The sequence below is a fragment of the Stegodyphus dumicola genome, chromosome 3, assembly GCF_044657685.1.
Source record: "Stegodyphus dumicola isolate Sdum_Otavi_A_Nest chromosome 3, ASM4465768v1".
NCBI lineage: Eukaryota > Metazoa > Arthropoda > Arachnida > Araneae > Eresidae > Stegodyphus > Stegodyphus dumicola.
Genome location: NC_140770.1, coordinates 109276436 through 109304340, shown reverse-complemented (window position 1 = coordinate 109304340; position 27905 = coordinate 109276436). Strand labels below are relative to the sequence as shown.

Sequence of the window (27905 nt, the reverse complement as noted above, 5' to 3'; positions counted from 1 at the left end):
CGAACTCACTGCTTCCTCTCTTTCGCTTGGCAAAAAGGCCACACTTAAATACTTGGCGTTCGCCAGACAAACTTTGCATAAAATCCTTAACGCTTATAATTCTGGCCGGAAGTAGAAAATAAGAAGTGATAGTAAAGATTTAAAATAAAATAAACGTTAGTAAAACTTAAGATCCTTACATACTTCCCGCCAGAGTTAATTAGTTTGAAACTGAGGTCTAAAACGACCTTGTTGAAAACTTTTAGCTCTAGAATCTAACGCGAGGCCAACCTTTTACAATCATAACTTCGTCAGAAACTAGAAAATTTAAAAAAAAAGAAATTTGTTACAATAGCAGCTCCCAGGATCTACAACAATCTTTTTTTTTCATCTGTACTGCATCTAAACAGGAGCTTTATTCAATTCTGGTTCCTTCCAGAGATCTGGAAGGAAAACTAGTTTAATGAAATGTTACAGAATGACAATGCAAATAACACATAGAATATACTTCTCTTAACCTTCTTATTTCATTCATGACTATTTTAATTATCTCTCCCCGTGCTCTCTGACATGTGTTGTAAAAGAACACCAAACACGAATGTGTTTCTGTCTACGTGTGCCACACTTCCTCCTACAATCAAAACACTAACGTGTTAAAATTCAACATAACGAGACCTCTTAACACACCCTACTTTCAACTCTAAACCCTGAGGTACTATTCTAAAAGTGGTTAACTCTAAAGTGTAGCGTCAGAGAGCCTAACTACATCATTCAACCTTTACCACATATTCGCTCTGATTTAATCTTTACAGTCACACGAATAACAAATTTTTAACATTACTTTCACTTTTACCATATCACGGTATTTCTTAACATTTAAAATAACAGTTCACATGTATATAAGAACATATCAACATGCCGTTAATTTTACACATTTGAAAACATACATTAGTAGTACATTGTTAACTTCTATTCTTTTCAAAGCAAGTGCCAATTCTTTCTAAATTGAAATAATACTACATTTCAAAACGTCTTTCAGACTAAAACTTCTTTCTTGCTAGAATGTTTTAAATAAAATTTATACAATAACTTTTTACAATATTTAAGTCTTTACACAACGCTATTATATATCAACTTTAGTTTTACGCACGAGTAATTTAAAAACATAATACGAAAATCGGTAACAACTCATTTCTCGCCCTTTTGGCGATAAAGGTAGACCTCGCATGAGGTAAAACTTCTTGAAATCTGCCACTTGCAGTAAGAATGAAAGATTAACTTAAGTTTGCAAAGTAACATAAAATTTTACTTATATTTGTAATATTCGGACATCCTTTTCTGGGCCCAGTCTTTAAAGGTACTGCAGATATTAGCCTGGTTTATCCTCCTTCTTGTACGGGCTCGCCCTTCAGTGCTTTCCTCTGGAAGCTTCCGTTCTTCACCAGTACGGCCACCCTTGAACACCTTCCTTTTCTCCTCTGCTTGTGGTCTTGGCCGTTTAAAGGCAGCTGGTCTTGGCGGAACCGGGAAACTTCTGTCGTGATCCTGCTTGGACCTCGTTGTTGGCCGTTCAAATTTTTCTTGTACTTTTTCCTCCGCCGCTGATGGCCCTTCCGCAGTTCGGCGACTTTTGCTGCGGAGAGTTCTGTCGGATGAGTCGATCTTCCGTTTTAAAGCCGGGTTATAGTTGCCGTCCTTTCTCCTGGTCCTCTTCACATACGTCGTCCTTCTCCCTTCTTCATTCTGCGGGTGTTCATGAACTCTGTTTTCTGGACGGTGGAACGACTTCTTTTTCTTTTTACCATCAATTTTTCCGCGGGGCAATTTTCTTTTCACTTGCTTCTGTCTCTCATTGGCTTGCCCTTGTACTTGTCGTTTTCCCACCTCTGGAACTTGTACCTGCGGTGTCTGCAAAAGATCTGAAAAGATTTGCATTTTATTACGATCGAAGTAGGGCTTAATTTGATCAATATTTGCGGAACAGGTTTCACCATTTCTGGCCTTTAACACTACAACAGCGTGAGTTATTTTTTCTATAACATATGGCCCTTCAAATCGTGGAAAAAGTTTGGCAGTTTTATCTTCTGGTGCTGAAGAAAGTGAATGCTTAATTTTTAAAACTTCATCCCCTACTTTATAAGTTACTCCCCGTCGTTTCAAGTCATAATATAATTTCTGTTTTCTTTGTGCTACTTCCGTATTCTTTTTTGCTTCATTTATTAGTTTTTCTGTATCACCCATTTTAAATTCTGGGGCTCTTTGTTGCACATAAAATAGTTTATCTAACGGTGTTATAATCTTTCTGCCTAGAAATAACTCAGCAGGAGTTTTTCCCGTTGTATCATGTTTTGCGGTCCTAAGGGCGAAAGCAAATTCATTGACATAGTTATCCCAGCTTTTATGAAAATTTTTAACATAACTACGGATAATTTTCACTATATTTCTGTTGACCCGTTCCGCTATATTTGATTGCGGCCGATACGGGGCCATTTTTAAATGACGTATGCCCAGTTTTTGGCACATGTCTTCAAATATATTACATACAAATTGAGGACCATTATCCGATATAACTTTTAGGGGCACCCCGTATTTTAAAATATATTTATTTAAAATAGAATCAGTAACTAATTTCGCGGAGGCTCGTTTTAAGGGAACAATTTCGGTCCATTTACTAAAATGATCAACCATAACAAGGAGATAGCGACTTTTATTTAACTGACTTTTTGGGAAAGGGACCAATAAATCGATGCCAATTATTTCATTTGGAAATTCGGATTTAATACTATTTAGAAACCCGGCCGTGCGGAAATTAATATAATTAACGGCTTGACATGTTGGGCAGGACTGGACATACGCCCTTGTTAACTTTTGCAGTTCAGGAAAGTAGACTGCCTCGCGTACGCGTTGGATAGTTTTTCGAATACCAGCATGAGAAGCTAAAGGGCTGTCATGAAGCTCTTGCAGGATATTTAATCTCAGACTAGCTGGGATAACAGGTCCAAATTCGTTGTTGGAATTCGTAGTTTTTGTATAAAATAATAGACCATCTATTAGTTCGTAATGGGCCGCCCTATTTCTTATCGCCACAATATCTTGGAGGCTAAAATTTTCAGGATCCTTCAAATACTCATAAATACTTCCAAACTGAGGATCCTTACCCAGTTCGGTTATTACAGTTTCTCGGGAATTTATTGTACACGCTGTAAGCATTGCAAATTTTACGGTATTACCTTGTTCGTCTAATTTAATTCGTGATAGGGCATCTGCTACGATATTTTCCTTTCCGGGAGTATGCTTGATTACCAGATTATATTCTTGCAGCTTGAGTGCCCATCTTATTAACCTTGGGGATAAATTTTTCCCTGAGTACAATCTAGTTACCGCCGCATGATCAGAATATACTGTTATCGGCGCCTTTCCAAAATAGACTCGGAACTTTTGCACTGCTAACAGAACTGCAAGTGCCTCTCTCTCGGTCGCGGAATAGTTTCTTTGTGTTTGATTTAAAGTTCGGCTAAAAAATGCCACGGGCTGCTGATTTTACGAAAGTACCGCTCCTACCGCATAATCCGAAGCATCCGCTGAAATTTCTAAATTTTCATCCTTTTCAGGAAATTTCAACACAGGGGCTTGCGTTAATGCTTGTTTTAATTTTTCGAAAGCACTATTGGCTTCGGCCGTCCACGAGAATCTTGCCTTTTTCCTTTTTAATTTTAACCATGGCTCAGCGATAGCCGCAAAATCTTTTATAAAGGACCTATAATATGAACAAAGTCCTAGAAAAGAAGAGAGCTTCTTTGCCGTATTTGGAGTCGGATACTTTTGTACAGCGATTATTTTTGATTCATCTGTCTCGATCCCTTTTTGCGATATTTTGTAACCTAAATATTTTAATTCAGGGGCTGCAAATTTGCACTTTTCGACATTAACTTTTAGACCGGCCTCATTTAATAAAGAAAACACCTGTCTTAAATCCTGTATATGTTGGTCGAGATTATCACTAGTAATAATGATATCATCTAAATAGATAAATGTGGACTTTCCAAGAACAGGTCTTAACACAATGTCCATGCATCGCTGAAATGTTGCTGGGACCCCAGAAAGGCCAAACGGCATACGCAAAAATGCATAAGTGCCAGACTTGGTTATAAAAGCAGTCTTAGGCACGTCCTCAGGCCTGACCCCTATTTGAAAATAACCATTCGTTAAGTCTAAAGTCGTCATAAATTTGGTTGATTTTATGTTCCTTAAAATTTCTTCTATGATCGGTAACGGATATACCGGATATTTCGTTATGGAATTTAATTTACGGTAATCAATAGCGAATCTCCACCTTTTTGGATGCTCCAAAGGATAATCATTATTTTTCTTACATAAAACCACCGGGCTAGCATAACTACTTGAGATGGGCGTTATGATCTTTTTACGTAGCATATCGGTAATATGCCATTCTATAATTTTTTTCTTATTCTTATCATATCGGTATGGTTTTTGACGAACCGGCAATGCATCTCCGGTGTCAATACTATGGTTAGTAACCTGAGTAAATTCTGGAATATCACTTAATAACGAAGCAAATTCACTTACCACTTGTCGGATTCTTCCTTGCTCGTCATTAGGGAGGTGGTCAAGTTTTAACCTTGGCGGTTCCACCTTTTCTACACGCACTGGTTTCATTGTCAGCCTAAGGGACGCTTCATTAAAATCCAGTGTAGCTTGTGCGTCTGAAAGAAAGTCTATTCCTAGGATTAAATGTGCTTGCAAATTCTTTACTATAAAAAACATCACCTTTACTTGTTCGTCCTTGATACGGATATATAAAGGTACTTTACCTACGCACTTACATTCTTTTCCTTGCGCCGGCCGCTAATAGTGTCGTATTATCCGCATTATATATGCGGTATTTGCGAAAATACTTTCTAAAAAAGACTTCTGCCACACAGGAACACTGCGCGCCGGTATCCAGGAGTGCGGTGGCCGGGATATTATTCACCAAGACTTCAATCTTCGGAAGAGTCAAATTTTTCACCATTACTGTATTTAACTTGTAGGAAGAGGAGTTTTCGTGGCCTTCGGATTTCCGCACCCTCTCGTCAGCAGAAATCCGTTTTAGTTTAAATTATTTTTCCTTTCCGTGCTTTCCTTCTTTTTCCACTGGCCTTGAGACTTTTTTCCTGGGTTGCTATTGAACTGTCGACGTTCGCCGGCTGTTTTTGAATGCTCGGGTTTCCTTGCCCACTGATTCGCTTTTTCTCCGTAGCCATGTGCTTGAGTTTGCTGTAGTCTTGGCGTACCAAATTGGTTTCGCTGTTGATATTGGCGTCTTCTTTCGACGTCCGCCGTTCTTCTACTTTCAAACTGGATTGCTAGCTCAAATAACTTTTCCAGTGTAGTCGGATTTCTTAATTCAATAAACTCTTGCGCTTGGGGTAGTAACCTCGGCAAAATCACTTGAATTATTTCAGGATCCGGACGGTTTCCATACAAGAGCTTGAAAACGTGAATTTTTCTTAAAATAAAGCTCGAGAGGTTTTCGATTCTTTGTTGATATATACTAAAAAGTTCCGTTTCTAATTTCGCACGATCCCTTACAACAGGGAAGGCTTTTAGTAGGGCAGTCTTGAAATTTTCGTAAGTATAGGTGGGACTTCCTGCTTGACCCAAGAGACTTCTGCCGATACATTTGAACCAGTTAAGCGCTTGGCCCCTCAAAGCGCTGGTAGCTAAGGTAACTTTTTGAAACTCGTGCACGGGGTAGAGCATGAAGTGGTCATCCAATTTTTCCAAAAAACTGGTTACCGGTGAGTTTCCATTAAATGTTGCTTCTGGTTTCATCGAAGCGCGCATGGTCTGGACGATGTACCCAAATCCTTCCAGGGCGGCAGCTGGCATTTCTGGATTCTGAGCCGTTTCTGCAGGCAGCACAGGTTCTTCTTGAAACTCGGCCATGGTTATTCTTCTACGTTGGGCGCCACTATCAGGTTCAATGTTTCTTCTAACCTTCTTCGGAAACATACAAGGACCTGACTAAGAACAGAGAGCTTACTAAAGCTATGTTCATTAATTGTAGTAAGTAGACAGGATACAGACGAAGGGTATACAAAACCCTTTATTTTTCTTTATATACAATGACTTCCGTACTTCGGAATACACAGACCCGCTACTCGGGGTCTAACGTAAAAATATAAAAAAATAGAACTAAACTCTAATTTAACTTTAAAATAATACACGTGGAAGATTGGCCTTATATTAACAGGAAGCGTATGTAGTACAGAGAACTGTGAACACTACAATACGTTTAAAATTTATCAAGAGGATTAAAACCTCTGGCCTGGAAGGCAACAAGCAACTGCGTAACTTCTAAGGTAAGCGGCCTGCTTCGAACTCACTGCTTCCTCTCTTTCGCTTGGCAAAAAGGCCACACTTAAATACTTGGCGTTCGCCAGACAAACTTTGCATAAAATCCTTAACGCTTATAATTCTGGCCGGAAGTAGAAAATAAGAAGTGATAGTAAAGATTTAAAATAAAATAAACGTTAGTAAAACTTAAGATCCTTACAGAGCAAAGAGCGTGATATTTAATAAACAAAGTTAGCACATAAAAAGTTAATGATAAAAAAAATTGTTAGCATCTTACTAAGAAAGTTGAATATTGAATGTGATGAATTGAGAAAAAACTGTAAAAATATAAAAATTTCTATCAACACCTAACACTACATCGGGAATTCTAAACATATGCTGCCATGCAGCTTTTAAAAATTTTTGATTTTGTTGTTGAACTGTATGTGGCATAAAGGCAAAGAAAACGATACCTAATAATAAAACTAAAAAGATTTAAAAAAAAGAGTTAGCAAAAGTGAGTGTAAAAGCAGACTAGTAGACTGCGAGCTCAGCAAGGGCGTAAAAAACTTTAGCAAATCCTTTTAAGCGACAGTTAAAAATCTGAAACTTCTCAGTTTTTTTTTTTTTTTTTTTTTCCCCGCCTCTGTCACTTTTACATTCGAATGACTTTTCGAACTGTTTCCACCAAATGTTATTGCGATGTGATACTTTCAAATAAATAATTATGAAGAATCTGTATGTATGTGTATGCATGCTGCTTGCGTGGTGAAAAACCGACGGCACCTACTATAACCATTGAATTTTTAATACACGTAGTTCTCCACCCAAAAACACGAGCACCTCGAACCTCAATTTCGAATTTGTTTTTGATTTGTTTCATAATTTGTATAAATTTAATTAGTTTTTATAACTCAGCGATTTGAAAACAAGAAGTGAGAACAGTGCTCAAAATAAAATATTTTTATCTACAGCACGATAGCCTGTTGCCATTCGGCAAAATATAAGGTATTTTTATTTTAATTTAAATAAAAAAAATTTTATTTAACTTGTAAGGTATTTCTCCCGTATTTCTAGCGTGCCTTTGTGGTGTAGTGGTTCTGCACGCTGGACCGGTATTCCAGATGTCCGTGGTTCGATTCTCGGCGAAGGCGTTTGCTAATTTTTCACCTTGTCTGCTTCCAAAAAAATACCTAATGTCTCTACAAACTGAATCGTTCCTAATTTTTTAAAACTTCTAATTTTTTTTACTTAACTTACCATGATGGACTTTCATTGTTCTGACATGATTCTTAAAAAAGCAAATTGTTCAGCAAGATACTGGTGTGCACAGGCACCACAATAACTGCTCCATTGCAATTATAATTCGATAATCTTGATATTTGAAAGCAATGTGTTGCCACACTCGAAAATAAAATACTTTTATTTTTCAACATCCTATTGCCTTTCAGTAACGCTTAAGTTTAACTTTTAGGTTTAATCTGGAATGTTACTGAGTAACAATCTAAGCGATTTAAAAGCATAGTTAAACACAGTTCTTAAGAATATTTTTTCTGCTCTTTAATGTAATTGATTTAAATAAATATGCTTTAAAATCATGGAGATATCTAATCAGAAATACTAAACATTCTTATAAAATTACTCATTAAAATCACTGTACACTTTTTTTATGACAGCTATTTTATTCGGCTAGCTTTTAAAGTAATAATAAGAAAAGAATTCATACCAACCCCTAAAACTATATGGGAAATTCTAAAGATATGTTGTTTTTAATATTTTGTGATTTTTCTGTTAAATTTTGAATGGCGTATGTATGAAAAAAATCGCATTTAATAAACCAAATTTAGCCCACAAAAAGTTATTAATAAAAAGACCTAAAAAGTTTTGTAAATCATTTAAGTAAGAAAACTGAACATTAATATGAACTGAGAAAGAACTGAAAAAAAGCAAAAAAGCGCATACCAATACTTTACCGAGAATTCTTAACATATGTTGCTATGCTGTTGTTAAAAATGTTGTGATTTTTCTGCTGAATCGTGAAGAAAACGCTAAGTGCGAAAAAAACGATGCTTAATAATAAAGCTAAACAATCAAATAATTACATTAGCAGGAGTGAGTCCAAGAGCACTTTGGTAACTTGCGATGCTCAATGAGAGTATAAAATGCCTTAACAAACCTTCTGGTGTGACGAAAACTAGAATTATCTTTTTTCTTTCATTGTTTTTAAGTATATTGAATAGGATAATATTACGCATGTGAACAGCTTCATTAACATCCAGCAAGATGTTTTGGACAAACTTTTTTTTCTATTTATTGATATCAATCTTAAAATTTCAACTATAGTAGTTCAAATTTTGAGTGATCATTTTTCATAAACAGAAACGTTGAAAATTTTTCGGTTTCTAACTTAAAAATTAACTTTAATAAACGACTAAAAATTATGATAGCATAATCGATACAATAATTTTCAATTTATATTATATACATTAAAAGTTTTTTTTAATCTCCGGCACCAGTAAATTTCATAAAGGCATTTTTAGATTTATTTTTACCATAATACATTATCATAAAAACCGTAAATATCTTATTAGCATTACTTCAATCTATCCTGTCATAAATATCAAAAATGCCCAAGCCTTCAGCATTTTTCAAAACCGAATCCCCCTTCTTGAAAACGTAAAATAGAGCTGAAACTGGAACATTCTAAAAGTGCATTTTATGTTCTGTTGTTATATTTTTGGTATTTTAATGGCTTTGTAAGTAATTACCAGACCAATGTTGCCTTTTGTATGCATGTTAAGGTACATTAAGTTTTCTTTGCTAAATTTATTTGCATATATCTTTTGAAAATGGGCCAAAGCTACATAATTTAGTAATCAATCAGATAAATAAATAATGCAAATGAGGCGATAAATAATAAATTCTAAAAAATGACAGAAGATGTTAAATTGAAAATTTTCTTTCCTAAACAAAAATTTCTGAACAGTACTTTGCTATTTTTCACTTTAAATAACTATGCTTTAATAATTAATAATTTAATTTTATATCTACATCAAAGCAGAATCGAGCACGAAATATCAACATGCTAATGCCCAATCTATGTAGTTGATAATTAAAAGACATTTCTGGGATTGAAAATTTCCAATATTTTCAATTTGTACCATTTATGTGTGTTTTAATCAAAAGTAAGTATTTTGTACTATACAAATAATTAAAATATTTCTAAATATGAATTTGAAGCCGTATTTAGAAATATTAAGTCGAAATAAAATTCTAATTACTTTGAAGAAAACAATTCTTCAACCATATTGAAGAGGTAGTATATAATGCTATCACTAATTTTTGCAATAAATATACTCTTCAAAGGAATAATTTCAGCGAAGTTCTGAAACATCAAATTACTTCAAAAAAATAGTTTGATGTTTCCTAGTCTAAAAGTTAAGCATATTCCATGTTTTAAAACTTTTAAGTTCCTGTTTTCAAAAGTTAAAAATTGTTAGCATATCTATCTCTAATAACGTTCTCACCGATATTTTTGTTTTATTTTTAATCTGAAACATTTACTCCTATATTTAATCATATATTTAATCATATATTTGGACTCTTAACAATTATTACTCTGATATTTCTTATTTCTTTGACAAATAACTCATACCAAATCATATTAAGTGCTTTTTTACAGTCGAAATGAAGTAAGAGTTTCATTGAATTATAATATTCGATAGAAGAAAAGTATTTATGCAAAAAATGTATAGCTTAGTATATTAACATTGTAAGCTACTACAGGTATACTATATCTATTATAAGCTTTACAATAAAGTCATATAATTATTATAATTTTATATTATATTTCTCATTATTTTAACTTTTTCTAAAAATTATGATAATATACCTTTTATTAAAAAACATTACAATGTAAAAGTTACACTTTTCAGAAAATATTTGTCCGATAATTTAATTTTAATACAAAAACTTCTATTGTACACTTATTTTATACTTTTGAAAGTTTTATTTTATTTAAAATAATTGGCTTTGAGAGCAATGATAAGTATGCCAAGAATACTTTGAAATATTTATTACATAAACTCATTCATATGATGCAATATTTGTATAAAGCTAAATGTACCATCTCTTAAAACTGTGTTATTTTATTAATTGAATTTATCTTCGCATACTAAAATGTATACTAAGCAGTTCATATATTAAGCTCTCTCTCTGCTTTGTTAAATACATCTAAATATGCAATATATTCAAAAATTATAATCTAATGTTTCCTATCTATATTATAGATCATGCACTAAATTATTAATACTAAATATAAATTTAGAATTCATTACTACTTTTTATGATTAATCATTCGACAGTTATCTACCACAGGAGAGATATTTTCTAGGAAAAAAAAAATCTAACGAAAATTATTTCCTCTTTATAATTCAGCAAGGAGAAATTTTTGGTGCTCTTCTGTTATCAGGACCAGCTTCAGAAACATGTGCATATATGCATGTATATATGGATGGGTATGTTATGTATGCATGTGCATATTTTACGTACGTATTTATGCATGTGTATACGCATACATACACATATACGCACATACATACATATACACCTACAGAGATACATATATTTCTGAATCTGGTCCCGATAACAGAAGAATACCAGATTTCTTAATTTAAATAAAATGCCGAGATTAAATGGTTTATTACGGGCAGAATGCTTAAACGTGTCAACGAATCAACAGATTGTATTTGTTTGTAAAGGCAACGAATAACTAGTAGTATCAGAATAAATAACTTCTACAGCATACTAGGCAAACTAAAGTATTGTTAAGTAAGATTAATTAGGTATATTTTTGTTTATCTCAGTTTTACTTAAAATTTATCATGAAAGATCTCTGAAACCTCTATCTCTTTAGCACATACCGACTGTAAGATTTGCAACAAGTTGTATTTAGAATATAAATATTTTCAAATGATGAAAACCAATTAAAATATTTCAAAGTGAAAACCATCTGTCATCTGTGTAACTTGCCCTGTAAATTGATATAAAATCACCTAACCCGCAAACATTTAAAACAATTCAACCTAGAATAAAAATGTCTTTAAAATTTTAAAACTTTAATTGATAAAGTATATTTTAAATCCTCAGAAAGAAATACATAAATAGCTAAAAGATAACTGATAAAGAAATACCATTTATAATTCCAGAAAAAAATTATTAGAAGAAGCAATAATCGTACTTCAGAAGATCATTAAATGATATGTCATTTTACTTGCACATAAAATTTTGATGAATAATTCTTCTTCAAAAATAAAAAAATTAGTGATTTTGTTTGATGACAATTTTAGAATAAGAAAATTTAGAAATTAGAAAGAATTTAATAACAATAGCAGCGCTATGCAAAGATAATACTGTATCTGCTAAGGCATCTTACCTTTTCTTGATATCGTTCATATTTCGAGATGGACAGCTTCGTTCCTTGTGCTGGCACATGGACTGTGGTATAGTGAACGAATTCTCTCCCCTCTGCTAGACGCATACCGGTTTGTGACACCTCTTCTGCCTTTTGCTCTCAGAATACTTCAACAGACAACATCGCTTCACCTCCTTTTTCCTCCAGACTACACCTGCCACTACTGCTTGCAGATTTAATGCTCCATGATGTCAACGTTCAGGTTTGTAATATTAAAATGCTTTTCAAATTATGCCAATAAAAGCTGAATGAAGAAAGCTCCAGGTATGTAGCTTATATTTACTTAGGTGTCACGAGGATTACTGAAACTTTATAGTTGTAATTTTACAAGCCTAGTCACCCGAGCAGGTTAAGGACCGTATATAACCTTGTTTCGAGTTGCAACTGGAGAAAAACAGGGTTGTTCCGTTTGGCGAGAAATAAAACGGTGCCAACATCAAATCAGAAGCCAAAATATTCCTCCCGACTCGTTGTACTGATTTTAAAGAATACAGGCTCCAGAAATTTGTTCGTAGCTAAAATATTACCAAAGGAAAATGAAGACGCTAAAGCACTTTGAATTATAAACGAACAAAGCAATGTTTTTGTACTAAATGCTTACTTTTTTTAAGAATAATATTTCTAAAAAATACATTTCTGGATTTTGTCTTTTATTTATCATTACCATGGCAATTTATGGATGGAATTCTTTTACAATTGGATTTCGTCACGATTAGGAACGAGGATATTTAATTGATTCCTGAGCAAAATTCGAGCCCTGAGTTAGAGAAAGACAAAACATATAAATAATATTATAAACGGCGTAAAGGTACCTTCTAACCTAAGAAAGGAAAAATATAATACCCAAGAACTTAACAGATTCAACAGAAAAATTAAAAGTTAAATTAGTGTCGTCATCATAAAAAGCATAAATTGTACCGTTAAAAACTGATATAATAATTTCTGAATGTGACAGTTAAATACAAATTTTATATTCGAATTTTATTTATTTATGCAGATTTGAAAATAAAGGTGAAATGTACTTTGAAAATCAAAGCATTCGCTTTAAATTTTAAGTGAATTCTTAATATGTTTACTGAGGTTAGTAAGCAAGATCTTTACAAAATCATTACATTGTGGCACATACACATCAATCTGTCATATAAAACTCCTTTTTCTTTCGCATTTTTATGTGCATCTGCCAAAAAGGGAATGTATGTATTTTCTCATAAACCTGTAAATAGGAATTACAAAAAATCATTGCTATTAAACTTCATAGCAATAACAACTTAGCAAACTTTATTATAACTCTTTAAAACTGATTTAAAAAAGACACAGTTGTTACATTTATTACGTAGATTAATAAATATTAAAAATATATTTTTTAAGATAAGAAAAATATTAGCTGAGCGTCTTTTACGTGTATGAAATCTTATATCACTTCTAATCCTTTATTTTAGTTATATCACCTTTTTTTTTCCATTTTTCTTTCTTATTAACCCTCTTTTCTTCATATGCATTTGAAAAGGTAAGTGCTATATAGCATTCAATTTACTTTTAATGTTTATTGTTGGCCCAAAGAGGCGTTAGCCGAGAAGGGCTATTAGTCTCGAAATGGTATTTTGCGTAGAATCACTAAAAACGTTGAATTACTTTTCAGATTGTTGCCACCAAATATTATCGCCCTGTATTATATTTAAAGAAATTAAATAATGAAGAATCTGCATGAATGTATATATATTCCTTGCATTGTGAAAAACCAACAGTACCTACAGTCATCATATTTTGAATAACGTAGTCCTCAACCCCGAATATGACCAACTGGAAGCCGGAATTTTGAATCTCGAGTTTGTTTCATTACCTTTCTCGTATTCTGTAAAACTTTGACGAATTTTTTATTACAAAATTTAACGATTTCAAAGCGAGCAGTAACAGCATTGTACAGAATAAAATATTTTTATATCCAGCGTGCGAGACTATCTATCAGAAATTCTAAAGATATGCATTTTTTAAATATTTTTGCCCAAAGAAGGGTTAGTCCAAATGCTCTTGAAACGGCTTTCGAAACGAGTATGTGTGTGAAAACCACCCCTTTGGCGTAATATAAAATCTGAAAGCTTTGAAATTTTTGTTGAGAACAAAATTTAACATTCTTCTTTTAAAATAAAAATTTGATTTGCGGTTGAGAAATCGCACAGACGACTATCTTTACTTGAGTAAGTAAATAAAGCATAATATTTGAAATACCTGTCACTTTAAAAAATAGGTGTTTTCTTTTTTTCGATGCATAGTCTTGAGCGTATTAATTTGTAAAGTGAGGAAAATTTAAGTCTTTAGTTTAAAAAAATATCCACTCGAAAACAAATTCCTCCAAAAACTGTTTGCATAAACTTTTTGTTTCACATTCAGTTACTTTTTGAAAAACTTTCTAAACTAGATGCATATTTGAATAAACATTCCGTAATATGTTTCAGTTAAAAAAAAAACAGCATATTATTCCGTCTCTTTCAATTAGAAATTTTGAATATCTGACTTTGGTAGCAGAATGATAATTCCACTCAATGACTTGCTCCCTAAAAGCAATTATGATTAAATTTAATCAATATATATCAGGGAAGTGTTTAATATTTTAGATAGTCTAGGAAATTGTTTTAAGACAAAAATACAAGAAAGAACAACAACAACAAAAAAAAAAGTAAAAAGGTCAAATTGATATGATTACTTAAAGATCTGTTTTTCAGAAATGTTTCACTATTCATATAAAAATTTACATAATTGCTCCTTTCTATGAGTTGTTCAAAACTAATTCTAATAGTTACAATTTTGGAATTGCATCAAATATTTTTCACAGAAAATATTAAAAAGAAAAATAATTGTCCAAAAATTTCCTATTTATAAGAGTAAGAAACACTTTAATTATCAAATTGCAGTGTGTTTTAATCTGTTTTGGTCTTTTCAAATATTGATCCATTTTTGGAACTTAAAATGGAACAAAGAAAGAGGCATATCCCACAGTCAGTTTTTTTAAATTGTATTCTTCGTTTCATAAAATCTTACATTCAACAGTAAAATTTCGAAACTCCTAAAATTCCCAAAGGTCATATTTTTAAGTAACAAACATCGTTGTAGTACCGTAACATCGTTGTAACGTAAGAAATGATTTGGTTAGTAATATGATTAAGAAATGGGGTAAATATGTGAAATCGGATTTATAGCGGTAACCTTTCGTAATTTAGAGTTCAACTTTAATTTTTCTTTGTTTAACTACAAATTATTTCTTAATTGCAAGAAAATCATTTTTATTAGTTTCCATATATGTGTTTGGGTCCGACTTTTAATTCCTTTTCAAGCAGTTTTAGAAAAATATCACTAGTCAGTATCAGAGCCTGATATTCCAGATTCTTGGCAAAGTATTCTTTCCGTTCATTTTCCTTAGTTTTATCATGAAAAAACATGATTATCTGTAATTTCAGAAGAATTTTCTAAGGCCTTATATCTGGGGTTCTAGAACATAAATAAAAGTCCTATACCAAACGGGGTCCTGAACAGCAAAGGTAATGATGAAAACATGCTTTTGGAAAACGCCAGCATTTCAAAGTATGTTCCCTGTAAAACTTTCTTATCAACATTGTTACTTATTCGGCAGTGAAAAATGCAGTCTACAGCGATCTCGTTTTCTAACAACCGCATCTCACTAAAGTAAAACTTAAAGCCGTTAATAAAATACAATCCTGCTCGAAAAATAAGCAACAAAGGCAAAACACGGAATAAACCAAACTATTTAATAGATATGAGGGAAAATGTTCCAAGAGTTTGGTGTGGCATTAATAGACCACATAGCAAACAATAGAGCAAAGATCTTTTAATTCTCCTATTTACATTCGTACTTTTTCTTTTAGGTTTTCATGTTTATTGTTTTAGCACGAGTGTACAAATGAAAATTGTTTACTTTTTTAAATTGTTCAACGTTTCAAATCCTCTAGCAGAAGATAAAATATTCTATGTCTTACTAACATGTTTAGTTCGTCTCACTCATGATAATAGTTTATACAGTGTTCTTTTTCTAATTTTAATGCCTGGTTTATAAAATTTCTTTTTCATGTAATAAAACTTTTTTCTCTGAAGGTAATGTGCAAATAACTTATGTTACCTTGATTCCTTGCTGCTATTTCTTTTGTAGTGCTTTTTTAAGTACAAATAGTTAGCTTTATTGCATTAATTGCGAAGATAGTAAGGTTACCTAGTGTTAAGAATGCGTATAACTGGAGTCTAAGCTTACAACTTAAAAATATGTTAATACTTTACTAATTATACTTTTATATAGCGAGAGAAAGCTAACGCCTTTTAAGTAGAAATACATTTTGAATTGAATTTTGCATTTATTTATACTTTTTGTCAGATAATGTTAGTAACTAGTCTTTTGTTCAACAGAAAGAGAGAAATATTTGCACGAATTAGCTGTACTGCAGCGAAGTGTTCAATTTATGTAATCTGAATATTTACAATTTCTGTTTAGCATATATTTACATAAAACTTACATGGATGGCATTTCTGACAGAAAGAAAATCCATCTCTATTTTTTTTTTAATTTGGCAAAGTAATAAGGTATTTTCTCCCCCTTCCCCTATGCATTCGTGCTGTAAAGGTAGCACACTCGGCGCGTATTCGAGAGGTCCAGGTTCGAGTCTCGGGAATGGCGTTGCACAATTTTTACATCTCTTGCTTAAGAAAATCTAATGGCTCTACAAAGTATAAGTAATTTTTGGCAAGTATAAGTATATATTTGTTTTATTAAAACGTCATTATAGCTGAATCAGACCACCAGCGACCGAGCGGTAAAAGTCGCTAAATACTGGTAGTTCGGTCTGAAGCCAGCGATCGGGCTGGTTGCATGGGCATTTCTTGCTGTTCCCCATGTGTAAAGTGTATACGACCCAGTTTTCCTTAGAAAGTCCTCTACGAAGGCATCTCTTTCCTTAGGCAGATAGCCCTGGAAGCTTTGCCATAATCACATAAACCAAACCAATACATCTGAATCACGCGTTTTAACGTGTAATTCAAAAAGATAGATCTATATTGACTGACTGCAAAGAAAGGTAAGTTTTTTTTAAGTATTAATTTGAGAATTGAAGGATTAAGCTAAAAACTTTTGCTTTTACTTACTTTTTTATCAAGTTCATGAAATTTTAAATTACATAATAGAAGTTAATTACTGTAAATTATCAGTGCAAAGTTATGCCCTTTAAATTTTGTGAATAAGAACCTATAAAGCTAAATTCGTTTTTGAGGAACCCCAAGAAGAGAAAGCTAAAAAAAAGAATTGAAAATACAGTCAACTTCTGATTAACTGGGAGCGGATTAACCTGGCCTTGTCTAAAAAATATTAAGTTCATTTATTGATAAATTATCATTCAGTATTAAGGATTATATTGAGTTATTTAGGCTATAGCAAATCACAAAGTACACTGGTTCATATTCATGTTGCACGTGATAAAAGCATAAAAACAACATGCAGTTAACTTATTCGCCGGGATTGAGATCCAGGTCAAACTACCAGTATTCAGCGAGTTTTACTCGGCGACTGATGTGTCCTAGTATTCCTGTTTTCATCTACAACAGTGAGTAATCTTATTTATATAATCTGGAATATATTAACTTTGTTAAATTATTCCTTTAAAATAAATTAAATGCACAACGGCATTAATCTTCTATTCCGAAATACAACAGTAACATAAACAGAACTATTGCTTTTTCTGTTTTAAAGAAAAATCTCCTTATTCCGAATTTCTATTTAATTTACAAATGAATTTATTCTCGAAATTGAGCTGTTTAAAAATGAGAGTAAATTAATTGTTGATAGTTTATTTGTTGTTGTTTACTTTTGTTGTTGTTGTTAATTGTGGTCTGGATTATTCTTATCTCCTGTGGTTTTGTAACTGCTGTGCGGAACAACCGTGATTTTAGGTTAACAGAACCATGGATATCATTCCTTTTATTACCTCCATCCATTAGGAGTCTATTATATATCAGTATGGATTATATTTTATGTGTAAAAAGCGTAAGATTTTATTTCGTTATACCTTGTTCGTTACCCAACGGTTTGAATATAATGTAACTATCACTACGTTATGTATGTTTTATAGCTGGGATGTGCGAACTGTTTTACGTAAGATATCTGTTTTACGTACGTCTCACTCTATTTTCACATTATATGTAAGCGCATTTCATATTTGGTATTCAGACTCTTTTTGTATTCTGTTTTTGTTGCTATGTAGATTCAAAGCGAATTTTACCTGAATAAAATCTTTATATTTTTTTAGAAATTCGGAGGTATTTTATACGAATTTGTAACCAACCTCGAAGAATTCTTCTTACTATCAATTGATTATTATCATTTTCTTATTATCATTTGATTTTTAATATCCAGTATCCTGAGATAACAATTATAACTCGAGCTTAGAATTATAAATTAAGCTGTTTAGAGTGTGCAACAATTTTCATTTAGAATTAGACAAGAAGTAAAGTAACAAACCTCCAAAATTTAAAACTTTTTGTATCATATAGTTAGTGCACATCAGAAACGCAGAACCTTCTATGCTAATTAATCAATGAATTATTCTTGCACGCTAATCTATTTAAGTCTGACTGAGCGGGATCGCACTTTACAAAGTAAACGTACTTTATATTATTTCTTAGATAACAATAACAGTATTTTTTGGCTGTTGTTGCCTTAAAGTATTATTTAAGTTGTTGACGTTTTAGTTAATAAGGTATTATTTAATTAATTTAGATAATTAGATGTGCGATCCTCATATTATACGAAAAGTTTTTCGAAGTCTGATTTTGTCTTGCGCAATCCCGAAATGAGTTGATGAAATCCCAGGTCTTCGAAAAGCAGAGTTTAAAGAAAATTGATGTACGATGTTATAAATATCATATACAGATAGATGTAGGAAATCAAAGCTTGTTTCTTCGCTTGAGAGAAATATTTTACATAAGTATTTATTTAAATAAAAGTTTCTGAGAATTACGTAACATCACCGATCTATTCCTCTGCTTTCACAATACTAAGAAAGCAGTAATGGCATATTTCAGTTACTTTTTTGTTTATTTGATTTGATTTTCACTTGTGGTTGCCTAGCAGCGCATTACATTTTTATTTCTAGATTTCTCTAGAACTTTCCCAAGATTACAAGAAGGAACTCTAAATATCTTTAAGTAATTTTTCCTTTTGTCATTATTTACATTTATGTCAACTTGACGTTGCTTTTGCTTTTTATTTGAAACTGCATCCTATATTCTTTTCCTTTCAAAGAGTTTGAAATGCTTTTAGATAGTTTTCTGGTTCGAGTACACACGAGCACACTAAAAGATTTCTTAGTACGCTAGAATAGAAAACCCAGTTTTTTTTAGTCCAAAGAGGCTTTGTTCCTGAAGAACTATTGTTTTCGTTTTGCGATTTTGGGTTGAATCACTATAAATGTTCGTTTCACTTTTCAAACTGTTGCCCCCAAATGTTAGAGTCCTGAATTATAGTTGTAGAAATTAAATAATGAAAAATCTGCATAAATGTTTGTATATTTCTCGCATTGTGATAAAACAACGGTATCTAGAGCCATCGAATTTTGAATGAGGTAATCCTACTGCGAATATGGCCATGTGAAAGCCCAAATTTGAAATTTGGAATTTGTCTTATTATCGATTTCATATTTTGTAAAACCTTAACGAATTTTTGAGTACCAAACTCAACGATTTGAAAGCGAGCAATGGCAACAATCTACGGGGGGGGGGACTTTTTTATCTCTAGCGCGCAGAACTGCGTATCAGAAACTCTAAAGGTAGGCTTGTTTTAAAATTATTTTGCGGCATTTCTATTGAACTGAAATTTATGGTTTAAGTGCGAAGAACATGATATTTAATAAATAAAGGTAACACACAAAACGTTTAAAAAAGCCCTTTTGGACGTAATTTAAAATCTGAAACCTTTCAAATTTTTTGTTGTTATTGTTGTTGTTTTTAATATTAAAAATATTAATTAGTTTACACTTTTTTCCAATGAAATCTATATTACCTTTTCGCAAAATTAATATGATTTTTTAAGAAATGGAATTAGATAATGCCTTAAAGGTTAAGCGATACATTTTTCAATTATTTCAATGTTTTTATTAATATTGCATTGCACTCTATAGAACAGATTTAGTGGTCTTTTAAGTAGCCTTTTATTTTTAACACCGTAGTGTCATGAGCAATGCTTCAGTACATCAAAAACTCTTAAAAGCTTTAAATTGGGACATTTTAGAAATTTTTCTAATAATTTTTATTGGAGTAACCAAAAGCTATTTCATGAAAAATACATTTTACCATTTTAAAAGTAGCAAAACCCTTGCGCCATAGAAATGTATCTGTGTTAGAGTTCATGCATCTTAAAAAGAAAAAATTAAAATTTCAAAAACTAATAACACATACTACAATTCTCCGTTCAGAAAACTCCCAATTCGTTTATCAGTCAGATATTGTAATTTAAATTCATTTCAATCTGTAATGTCTAACTATCGCTTAAACAAAATCATGTCATTACAAAATTGTCCTAAAATTTTGTGACAGTTTTTTTTTTCATAATGAAACAATAATACACGTATACGTATTGTGTTTTATAAAGTAATATTTTGGAGAGCTTTAAAGCTTTTAAAACTGTGTTATCTATTTTGTTCAAATATATATAGTACTACAGAATTTCTTTACAGCAAAAATATCCCAAATAATTTCCGAGCAAAATGCCGGTGAAATATTAATTAAAGACAATAAAGTAATAAATTTGAGCTAAAACAACAAAGACATGAAAGAAAATTAATACAAACTAGTACGATCCCTAAATATTTTGAGAGATTGTGCTGATTTTATACTTACGTTCTTTTATGTCTTTTGTTGTTTGCTTCTAAATTTATTACATTTTTGTCTGCACTATATATAGATATATATATTGTTCATCACTTTAGAGATAAAATATTATTTTTCTGAACACTTAAACACACGGCATAACGCTTAATTAAATTTTTAAACCTGGATTTATGGTTAACTGGTAGCTTTCCTTAACGAAATAAAATCTAAGAGCATGATATGAAATGTTTTTGTGAGTGATCTTCTTGAATATGCATACACATAATTACCAGTTCCAATATTGCGTCAAAAAGTGCAAAAGAACACAAGATTTGGTATCTGAAATTTTATGTGAATAGACTCACATATGAGTATACGAATATAGTAGCTCCCCAGGCTACCATATATACAACTTTTATAAGACTTTAAAAAAAATCTAGAAATTCAAAGGTATGAGAATTTGAAATTTTGCAGATAATTCGGGATCTACAAGAGTTACCTCATGCTTTACTGTAAAAATAACGTCTGTAGAATTTCTATTATCAAACTGTTCCATTTTCAATTCTGAAATTCTGAAATTAAGCTTTGTTTAGAGTATATAATGATAATTATTATGTATTCGAAGAAAAGACGTCTTATTTAGTCTTGTGGTTAGCAAAATCGGCTACCGTATTATTAAGCCTGGGTTCGAATGCCAGAGTGGATACAGATGGTCTAAACATAAAGTGTCTTTGTACATAGAGGCACTTAAAATCTGCCCCGTCAAAAGCCTCCTTGAGTGATTAATGGTATAGTTACGCAAAACTCGTATTGTTGCCTATAAGTTCAGCGACATATTCTAGTCTCTTTCTTCGCAGCCACGATGAATTTCGTTGGATTTAATCTGAATCATATAAAGAAGGCAAGCAACAACTATAAAAAATTATTGTAGTTGAAATTAATTTTTAATGGTTACTAATTTCTAATTTATAATCTAAATTCTGATGTTAAATGTATTTTTGTTAACTGAGTAGTAACCAATTGCCAACAAATTTTATTAATATTAATTTCATATTTTATATTATTCTAATTGCCATTTCCCTAGCATAAGGTTTTAATAAATAAACGAAATTATAAATGCATAAGACTTTCATTTTTAAATTAATCTTTTATACGTTAATTATTGTTAGCGTGTTTAATTTTGCCAAAAATTCATCCTGGCATACAATTATTATTTTTCTTTTTATTGCATTGTTCATTCATTTTATTTCATTCATTCATTTAGTCAAAAAGAGCTCAAATAGCTCTTTTTATTAATAAAGCTAAAAATTTGCTGTTTTTTTCTACGGCATATATATATATACATACTTCTATCCTGCATAATATCTGAATTTAAAAAAAAATTCAAAATTATTCAAATTATTAATTTTAAACAATTAAACAACAAACATAGACAAAAATGGGCTATGTAGAACAAAACTGAGATATTGGAGTAAAGTATGTGACTTTTCCAGCACTGTTTTATTTCTTTTTTTAATTTTGAAGATAAATGCCACCGAGTATTAATGTTTTAGTTTTAGTTTTAATAATAACACTATTTATTTTTCCTTCAATCCATAACATGTGAAAACTTTACACAGTATTCTATGGCTTTTTCTACACACTTATTGGCATTTCTTAACACTTTTATCTATAAAACAGTTGATTGATATATACAAATCGGAAAATGAAAATGCCTGTCTAAATTCATTTCTTAGTCGACATTTTTTTAAGAATTTTCTGTGGATTATAAGCAAAAATGGAAATGTAAATTAATTTTTTTCGCTTTATGTGAATTTATGTGGAGTGTTCTCATAAATATTCAATCATGCTCAATTTAGGGTAAAACAAGCACCAAGGAATTATTAAACTTTCTAATGATTGCTGTAGCTCTTTAGAATAAAAGGAGAAAATATAACCTATATTTTCTATCAGAAAGTAATTCTCTGCTCTTTTACTGTCCTCATTTTGCTAATTTTGCATGCAATGTGCATGCTTGAATTCAGATAACTTGTAAGTTATCACACCTAGTTCAACACCACTCGAAACGTTGACTTTTCTTTTCTAGAGAGAATTGTGGGGCAGTAATTACACGCTAAAGAATTCAGAATAAATTTTTCGAAATTTTCATAAAAAGCGTGATACGGTCGTAAATGCATGCTAATCTATATGATGTTATGTTTAATTAAAGCTACTATTATTTTGGAGTTTTTTTCCCTTTCAACAGATTTGTATAATTACAGTTTTATCCTTGTAACTGTTTTCGTTTTGCTTAATAAATACAGAATCTAAAATTGTATTTTGTTGAACTTCATATTATAGTGTCGAGTGTAATCAAATATTTTTTCTTTATCTGTTGTTATTCTATCAACGATATTATTATCATAGATTTATTATCCTATCATAGATTTATTATCATATCTAGTATCTCAACAATGATTCTGTGTTTATAGCCCAATCAGGAAGGAGAAATAAAGGATATTTCAAGAAGGAAATTATGAAACCTTATTATTCTGAAGTCACACTAAATTAAATTTGGTCATTTCTTTCACTAAATGAAATTTGAATTTGGTCATTTCATTTGCATTTATTACCAGCAACGGATATAAACGGTAAACTATTTCTTGTTATTACTATCAAAAATACTGTAATTAACCTTTAACTTGAAGAACTAAAGCATATTAGGATCGAAAGTTTTAGAGTTTCATTTCTGATTAACTCTTAATATATGTTATCAACAGAGCCTAATATAAATTTTTCTTTAAATGAAGAACTTCATTTCCTTTGGATGGGAGGAACGTCATACAACTTAGAATGCATTAACATATTTATCAACCAATTTCCTGACCTGACCAAATGTCTATTTTGTTAATGCAAAGTAAATATTTTTTTCAATTTGAGTTCATGTGAATTCTCTTCTGTTCGGGTAACCATTACTACTTGTCCGGTGCTTTGAAAGATCTTTCGCATCTTCGAACAAATTTAGCATCTTATTATATAATAATTATTTTTCGTAACACCCAAATTGGTCTGAGATTTGATTACGCTGGAATTTTTAAATAAAGTTTTGCATTCTAGTATTTCTACTAATGATGTATTTGCTGTGTTGACAAGTGTGTAATTTGCCAACATCGACACTTGAGTAATTGGTACATGGGCCCAACTGTGCACAGGCTGTATTGCGACTATGATAATTGCTTCATGATTATTATTGAGGCAATCAAAATCAAAGTTTCAGAAATAAAAGTAAAAAATATCGTTGTTAAGATTCTTCTCGGTTTACCTTTAGTCTTTATTTTGCATGAAGTATCATTGAATAGTTCTGTTTATGATAGACTAGTGACTAGCTCTAGTAAGTTCTATTTAACATTTGCCACCTGATGTTGAAAAACATTTTCTCCGTATCTCTGCGTTTATCATATTGTGATACCAAAAGTAACCAAATATCATTTCTATACCTGCTGTTGTTCTATCAACGATATTATTATCACAGATGTATATTTTCCTTACTGTTATTCAAGAATGAGTGCATTTTTTATGGCTATAAAATTCTGGATAAATTTCGAGTTTATATGAATTTGCTGTAATAAATCCCGAGTCAAAAATTAAAGAAATAAAATTTAAATATTGGCCCTTTTTTCAACTGTAATCAAACTAAATGAAACACTAAATATTTTCATATAATACCAAGGAATTATTTAAGTAACTGAGTAACAAAATAAAAGAAAAAGAACTTTATTCGTTATAAATCTCTAATCGTGTTGATATGAAATGTGCTATTTAATAAATAAGATGAAAAAAACCATTTAATAACTATATTTGATGAATAACTGTTGTCATCGGTGGGTGATTTTATATTATCATATTACTAAAATTTACTTCCCATATGTATTTGATTTTTAGAAAGCAAATCCTATTCCTTACTCCCTTCTTTAAGACATTTTAACTAGGCATTTTGGCAGAGACACATTTTCAAACTTGTTTTAATTACGTAGACTTTTAAGATATACATTTATTCATAAAGGTAAAAGATATCCAACATAATTCCTTTAAAATAAAATTAGCAGATTTTCTTCTTGTAGAAATATTGTTGACAATATTTTCCAAATTTATCAAGAGATTATTCTAGAAAACTATTTCCTCAGAGCACTATCCTTAACACACTAAAATCTAAGACATATTAGAATATCTAGGTCTTGTTACCCAAAACATATCAAAACACTTGCATTAATTTGAAGATTTTATTAATCAAGCGACTAATGAAATTGTTTCTTTTAAAACTACATTAATTACCAGATGAAATATCAAAAGTTACATCTTTATAAACTATAGTTGTTACCAAAAGTAACATTTAATGCTCCAGATTAAATTCTTTCACACACAATAAGCGCAAAACCTCAGTGGAGGCGTCATCAATGTAGTCTGAACAACCTGTTACCCTTTCAGTCAGTCACCCTTCCCACCACCTCCACACCACGCTCAGAGAAGAAAACGACGATCTTTCTTCTGTCACCCTTCCCCACCTTTCTACAATCCACCTTCTACAGAAGTATCACAGACGGCCTAAAGCTGAAAGTATGGATGCTCTGCTTATCATAGGCCTTTCACTTCATGGTGTAATGTCACGACCCCTTGCCAATGATAAAGAGAAAGATTCCTCGCCAAATATGGAACAGCCCTCTCAAATCTTGCGATTCGGAGGTTTTCTACTGACGCGCAGGTTTCCGGCCGGAGCTTGGGGTCCGGGTTCCCTCAGCCCCCGGAACCGATTGATCCATGACGTCACAGGGCACCACGTGTCTGCAAAGAGCTTTTGCAAAGGAACGCTGAATCCCCAGACTTCCTCTAGTGAAGGAATTTTACCAAGTACTAAATGTCAAATTTCGTAGATCACTGTGCTAAATGGCGATCTAGGAAATTGCCATTTGCAGCTTTTGATTTCTTGCAGCTGGCAATAATCTTGCACCATTTATGTTTCAAATAAAAATACAAAAATACTTTTGCATTCAAAATTTTTCAGTACTAAAAGAACTAGGCATTGTTTTATTCTTTGTGTTTATATTTTTTCAGTATTTTCTTGGTACACCCAGTTTTAGGATGATTTTCCTTGCATGATAGTGATTTTTTATAAATTTTCAATTCAAAGCATTCTTTTTTAAAACAAAGTGCTTCAGTTTTCTCTAAACTATGCAGCAGTTCATTTCCCCTAAACACAGGTAATATTATAAAGCACATTAATATCATCTAAAAACTAGAATCAATAAATTAATGAATGCATTTCTGCAATTACTTTCATTGTCTTGCTAATTTTTCCCCTAGTTCTGTATTCGTCTAGTTTACCAATTTTTAATTTCTGTCAAATTAAGTAAATTTATAAATTCTCATTTGCAATTAGTTAAATCGTTGTAGGATTCTAAATTGTGTAGAATTTTAAATCAGTGTCTTTCAGAACTAGACTGGCAAGCGAGTTATCACTCCAGTCTGAATTAAAATGACAAAGACCTATAAAGGCTGAAATAACATTTTTATTAACTCTTGAAATTTAACAGAAGGCACCGTTTAACCGCTAACAGAAGGCACAAACTGTGTCTTCTGTTACAAACTCCACTATTTGCGGGTATTTACAACAGCGTAAGTTGAAATTCAAATTCAAGCAACGCAGTGGGAGACTACACAAAATAATCTACTTAAATATTAATGGCACTTTTTAATGTCAGTTAGTGTCATGGGCTAAAGCCGAAATAATCTTTTGCAAATCTGGCAATAAAACTTCAACTGTAAGCGAAGCTGCCAAAAGCTCTAAAACACTCAAACTCTGGACTTAAATACTATAAGCAACTAATTTGATTCTGGTGAGTACTACAGAAAAAAGTTAAGGCTTAAAATTATAGTAATTGGTTAATTAAGATAAAATCCTTATAGCGTTTTGTCACTCTTTTTTTCTTATGAATATAAATAATTTTGAGCTGTTGTAACTTTTACAGCACTATTATTTACATTTCAGTGTACTAATACTTTATATTATTTTCATTAGTAAAAATAAAAAAGAGCGAATATTTCTTATGAAAATTTTTAAACCATTACCTTTCTGTAAATTCATATGAAGTGAGACTTAAAAATATTTAAATTTCAAAACGCTAACCGAGTTTGAAAAGAAAAAAAATCGTAGCCTTCTTATGCCAAGAAAATGCATAAAATTTAATTATGATGTAAACAGGAAATTATTCCTCACTTTGCGTCTGTTGCATTATATGAATTCCGAGCTAATGTATATGCGCAGAATTTTGCATCCAAGGAAAATAAATGTAAATTACTGTTTAGTGAAATACGTTAACCGTTATAATGTAATTAACTTCAAATTTAGATTTAATCTTGCTGTAAAACGCATTATACTATATTTATACGAAATTAACATTTAAATTACATGACAGTATGTTCAGAGTTATCTAAATTCCTAAACCTAGTGCAATCTAATCTTAATTTCCATCGTAATCCTCATCTTATTTTTAAAGAAAATTTCTGCAGATGCATCGGATTTTGCGGTAGGAGACGTGCTTACGATAAACGGACAGCCAGATGCATATTTTAGCAAGGAGCATAACCGAGCTCAAAGATATTATGCCACTATCGATAGAAAAACATTAGGAATTTTTAGGGATGTAGAACTATCGAGTGTATTTTTCGGAAAGGCACAGATTAATGTTTATACAGACCATGCGGCCGCGGTTCGTTTGTATTCCAGAAAGTATTTATCGCCTAGGATAATACAATGGTCTCTTAAATAAAAAGAATACAATTTAACATTCAAATATACATATTCCCGGGAAATAAAATGTTGTAGCGGATGCTTTGTCAAGAATTAAATTAGATAATGAGGGAAACTATGGGAAATCTGCAGTGTTAAATTCGAAAATTTTAGCTTTCGGGAAGCAGTTAAAGCACAACTAAAAATAGATATTGAAATTTAGAATATTTATGCGTATTTGAAAAATCCATACCACTTTGAATACAATGATACGACGGGTATTAGAAAATGGGCTGCAAATTATGAAATTATTGACAATATTTTGTGCTGCTCTAAAGTAACAAATAATAAAAATGAATTAACGCCGGTTATTTCAGAAAGTTTAAAACTAAGAACTTTAGATAAACTGCACGATGCAGGCCGTCTAGAAATAAGGAAAACAGTCCAGATAGAATGGGAAACTGTTCATTTTAAATAGCTAAAAATTTTTTACAG

The 27905-nt window shown here is 31.6% G+C and overlaps 1 protein-coding gene across 1 annotated transcript in view; it reads right to left on the bottom strand.

The window, feature by feature from the left end:
* The window catches only part of LOC118190467 (uncharacterized), an 85938-nt gene extending 73751 nt beyond the window's left edge, over positions 1–12187 (bottom strand). Inside the window, exon 1 of the mRNA XM_035361175.2 lies at positions 11753–12187. Coding sequence (XP_035217066.1) covers positions 11753–11811 — 59 coding nt within the window. The 5' untranslated portion in view covers positions 11812–12187. The remainder of the gene's footprint in view (positions 1–11752) is intronic.
* Between the last annotated feature and the right edge of the window lie 15718 nt (positions 12188–27905).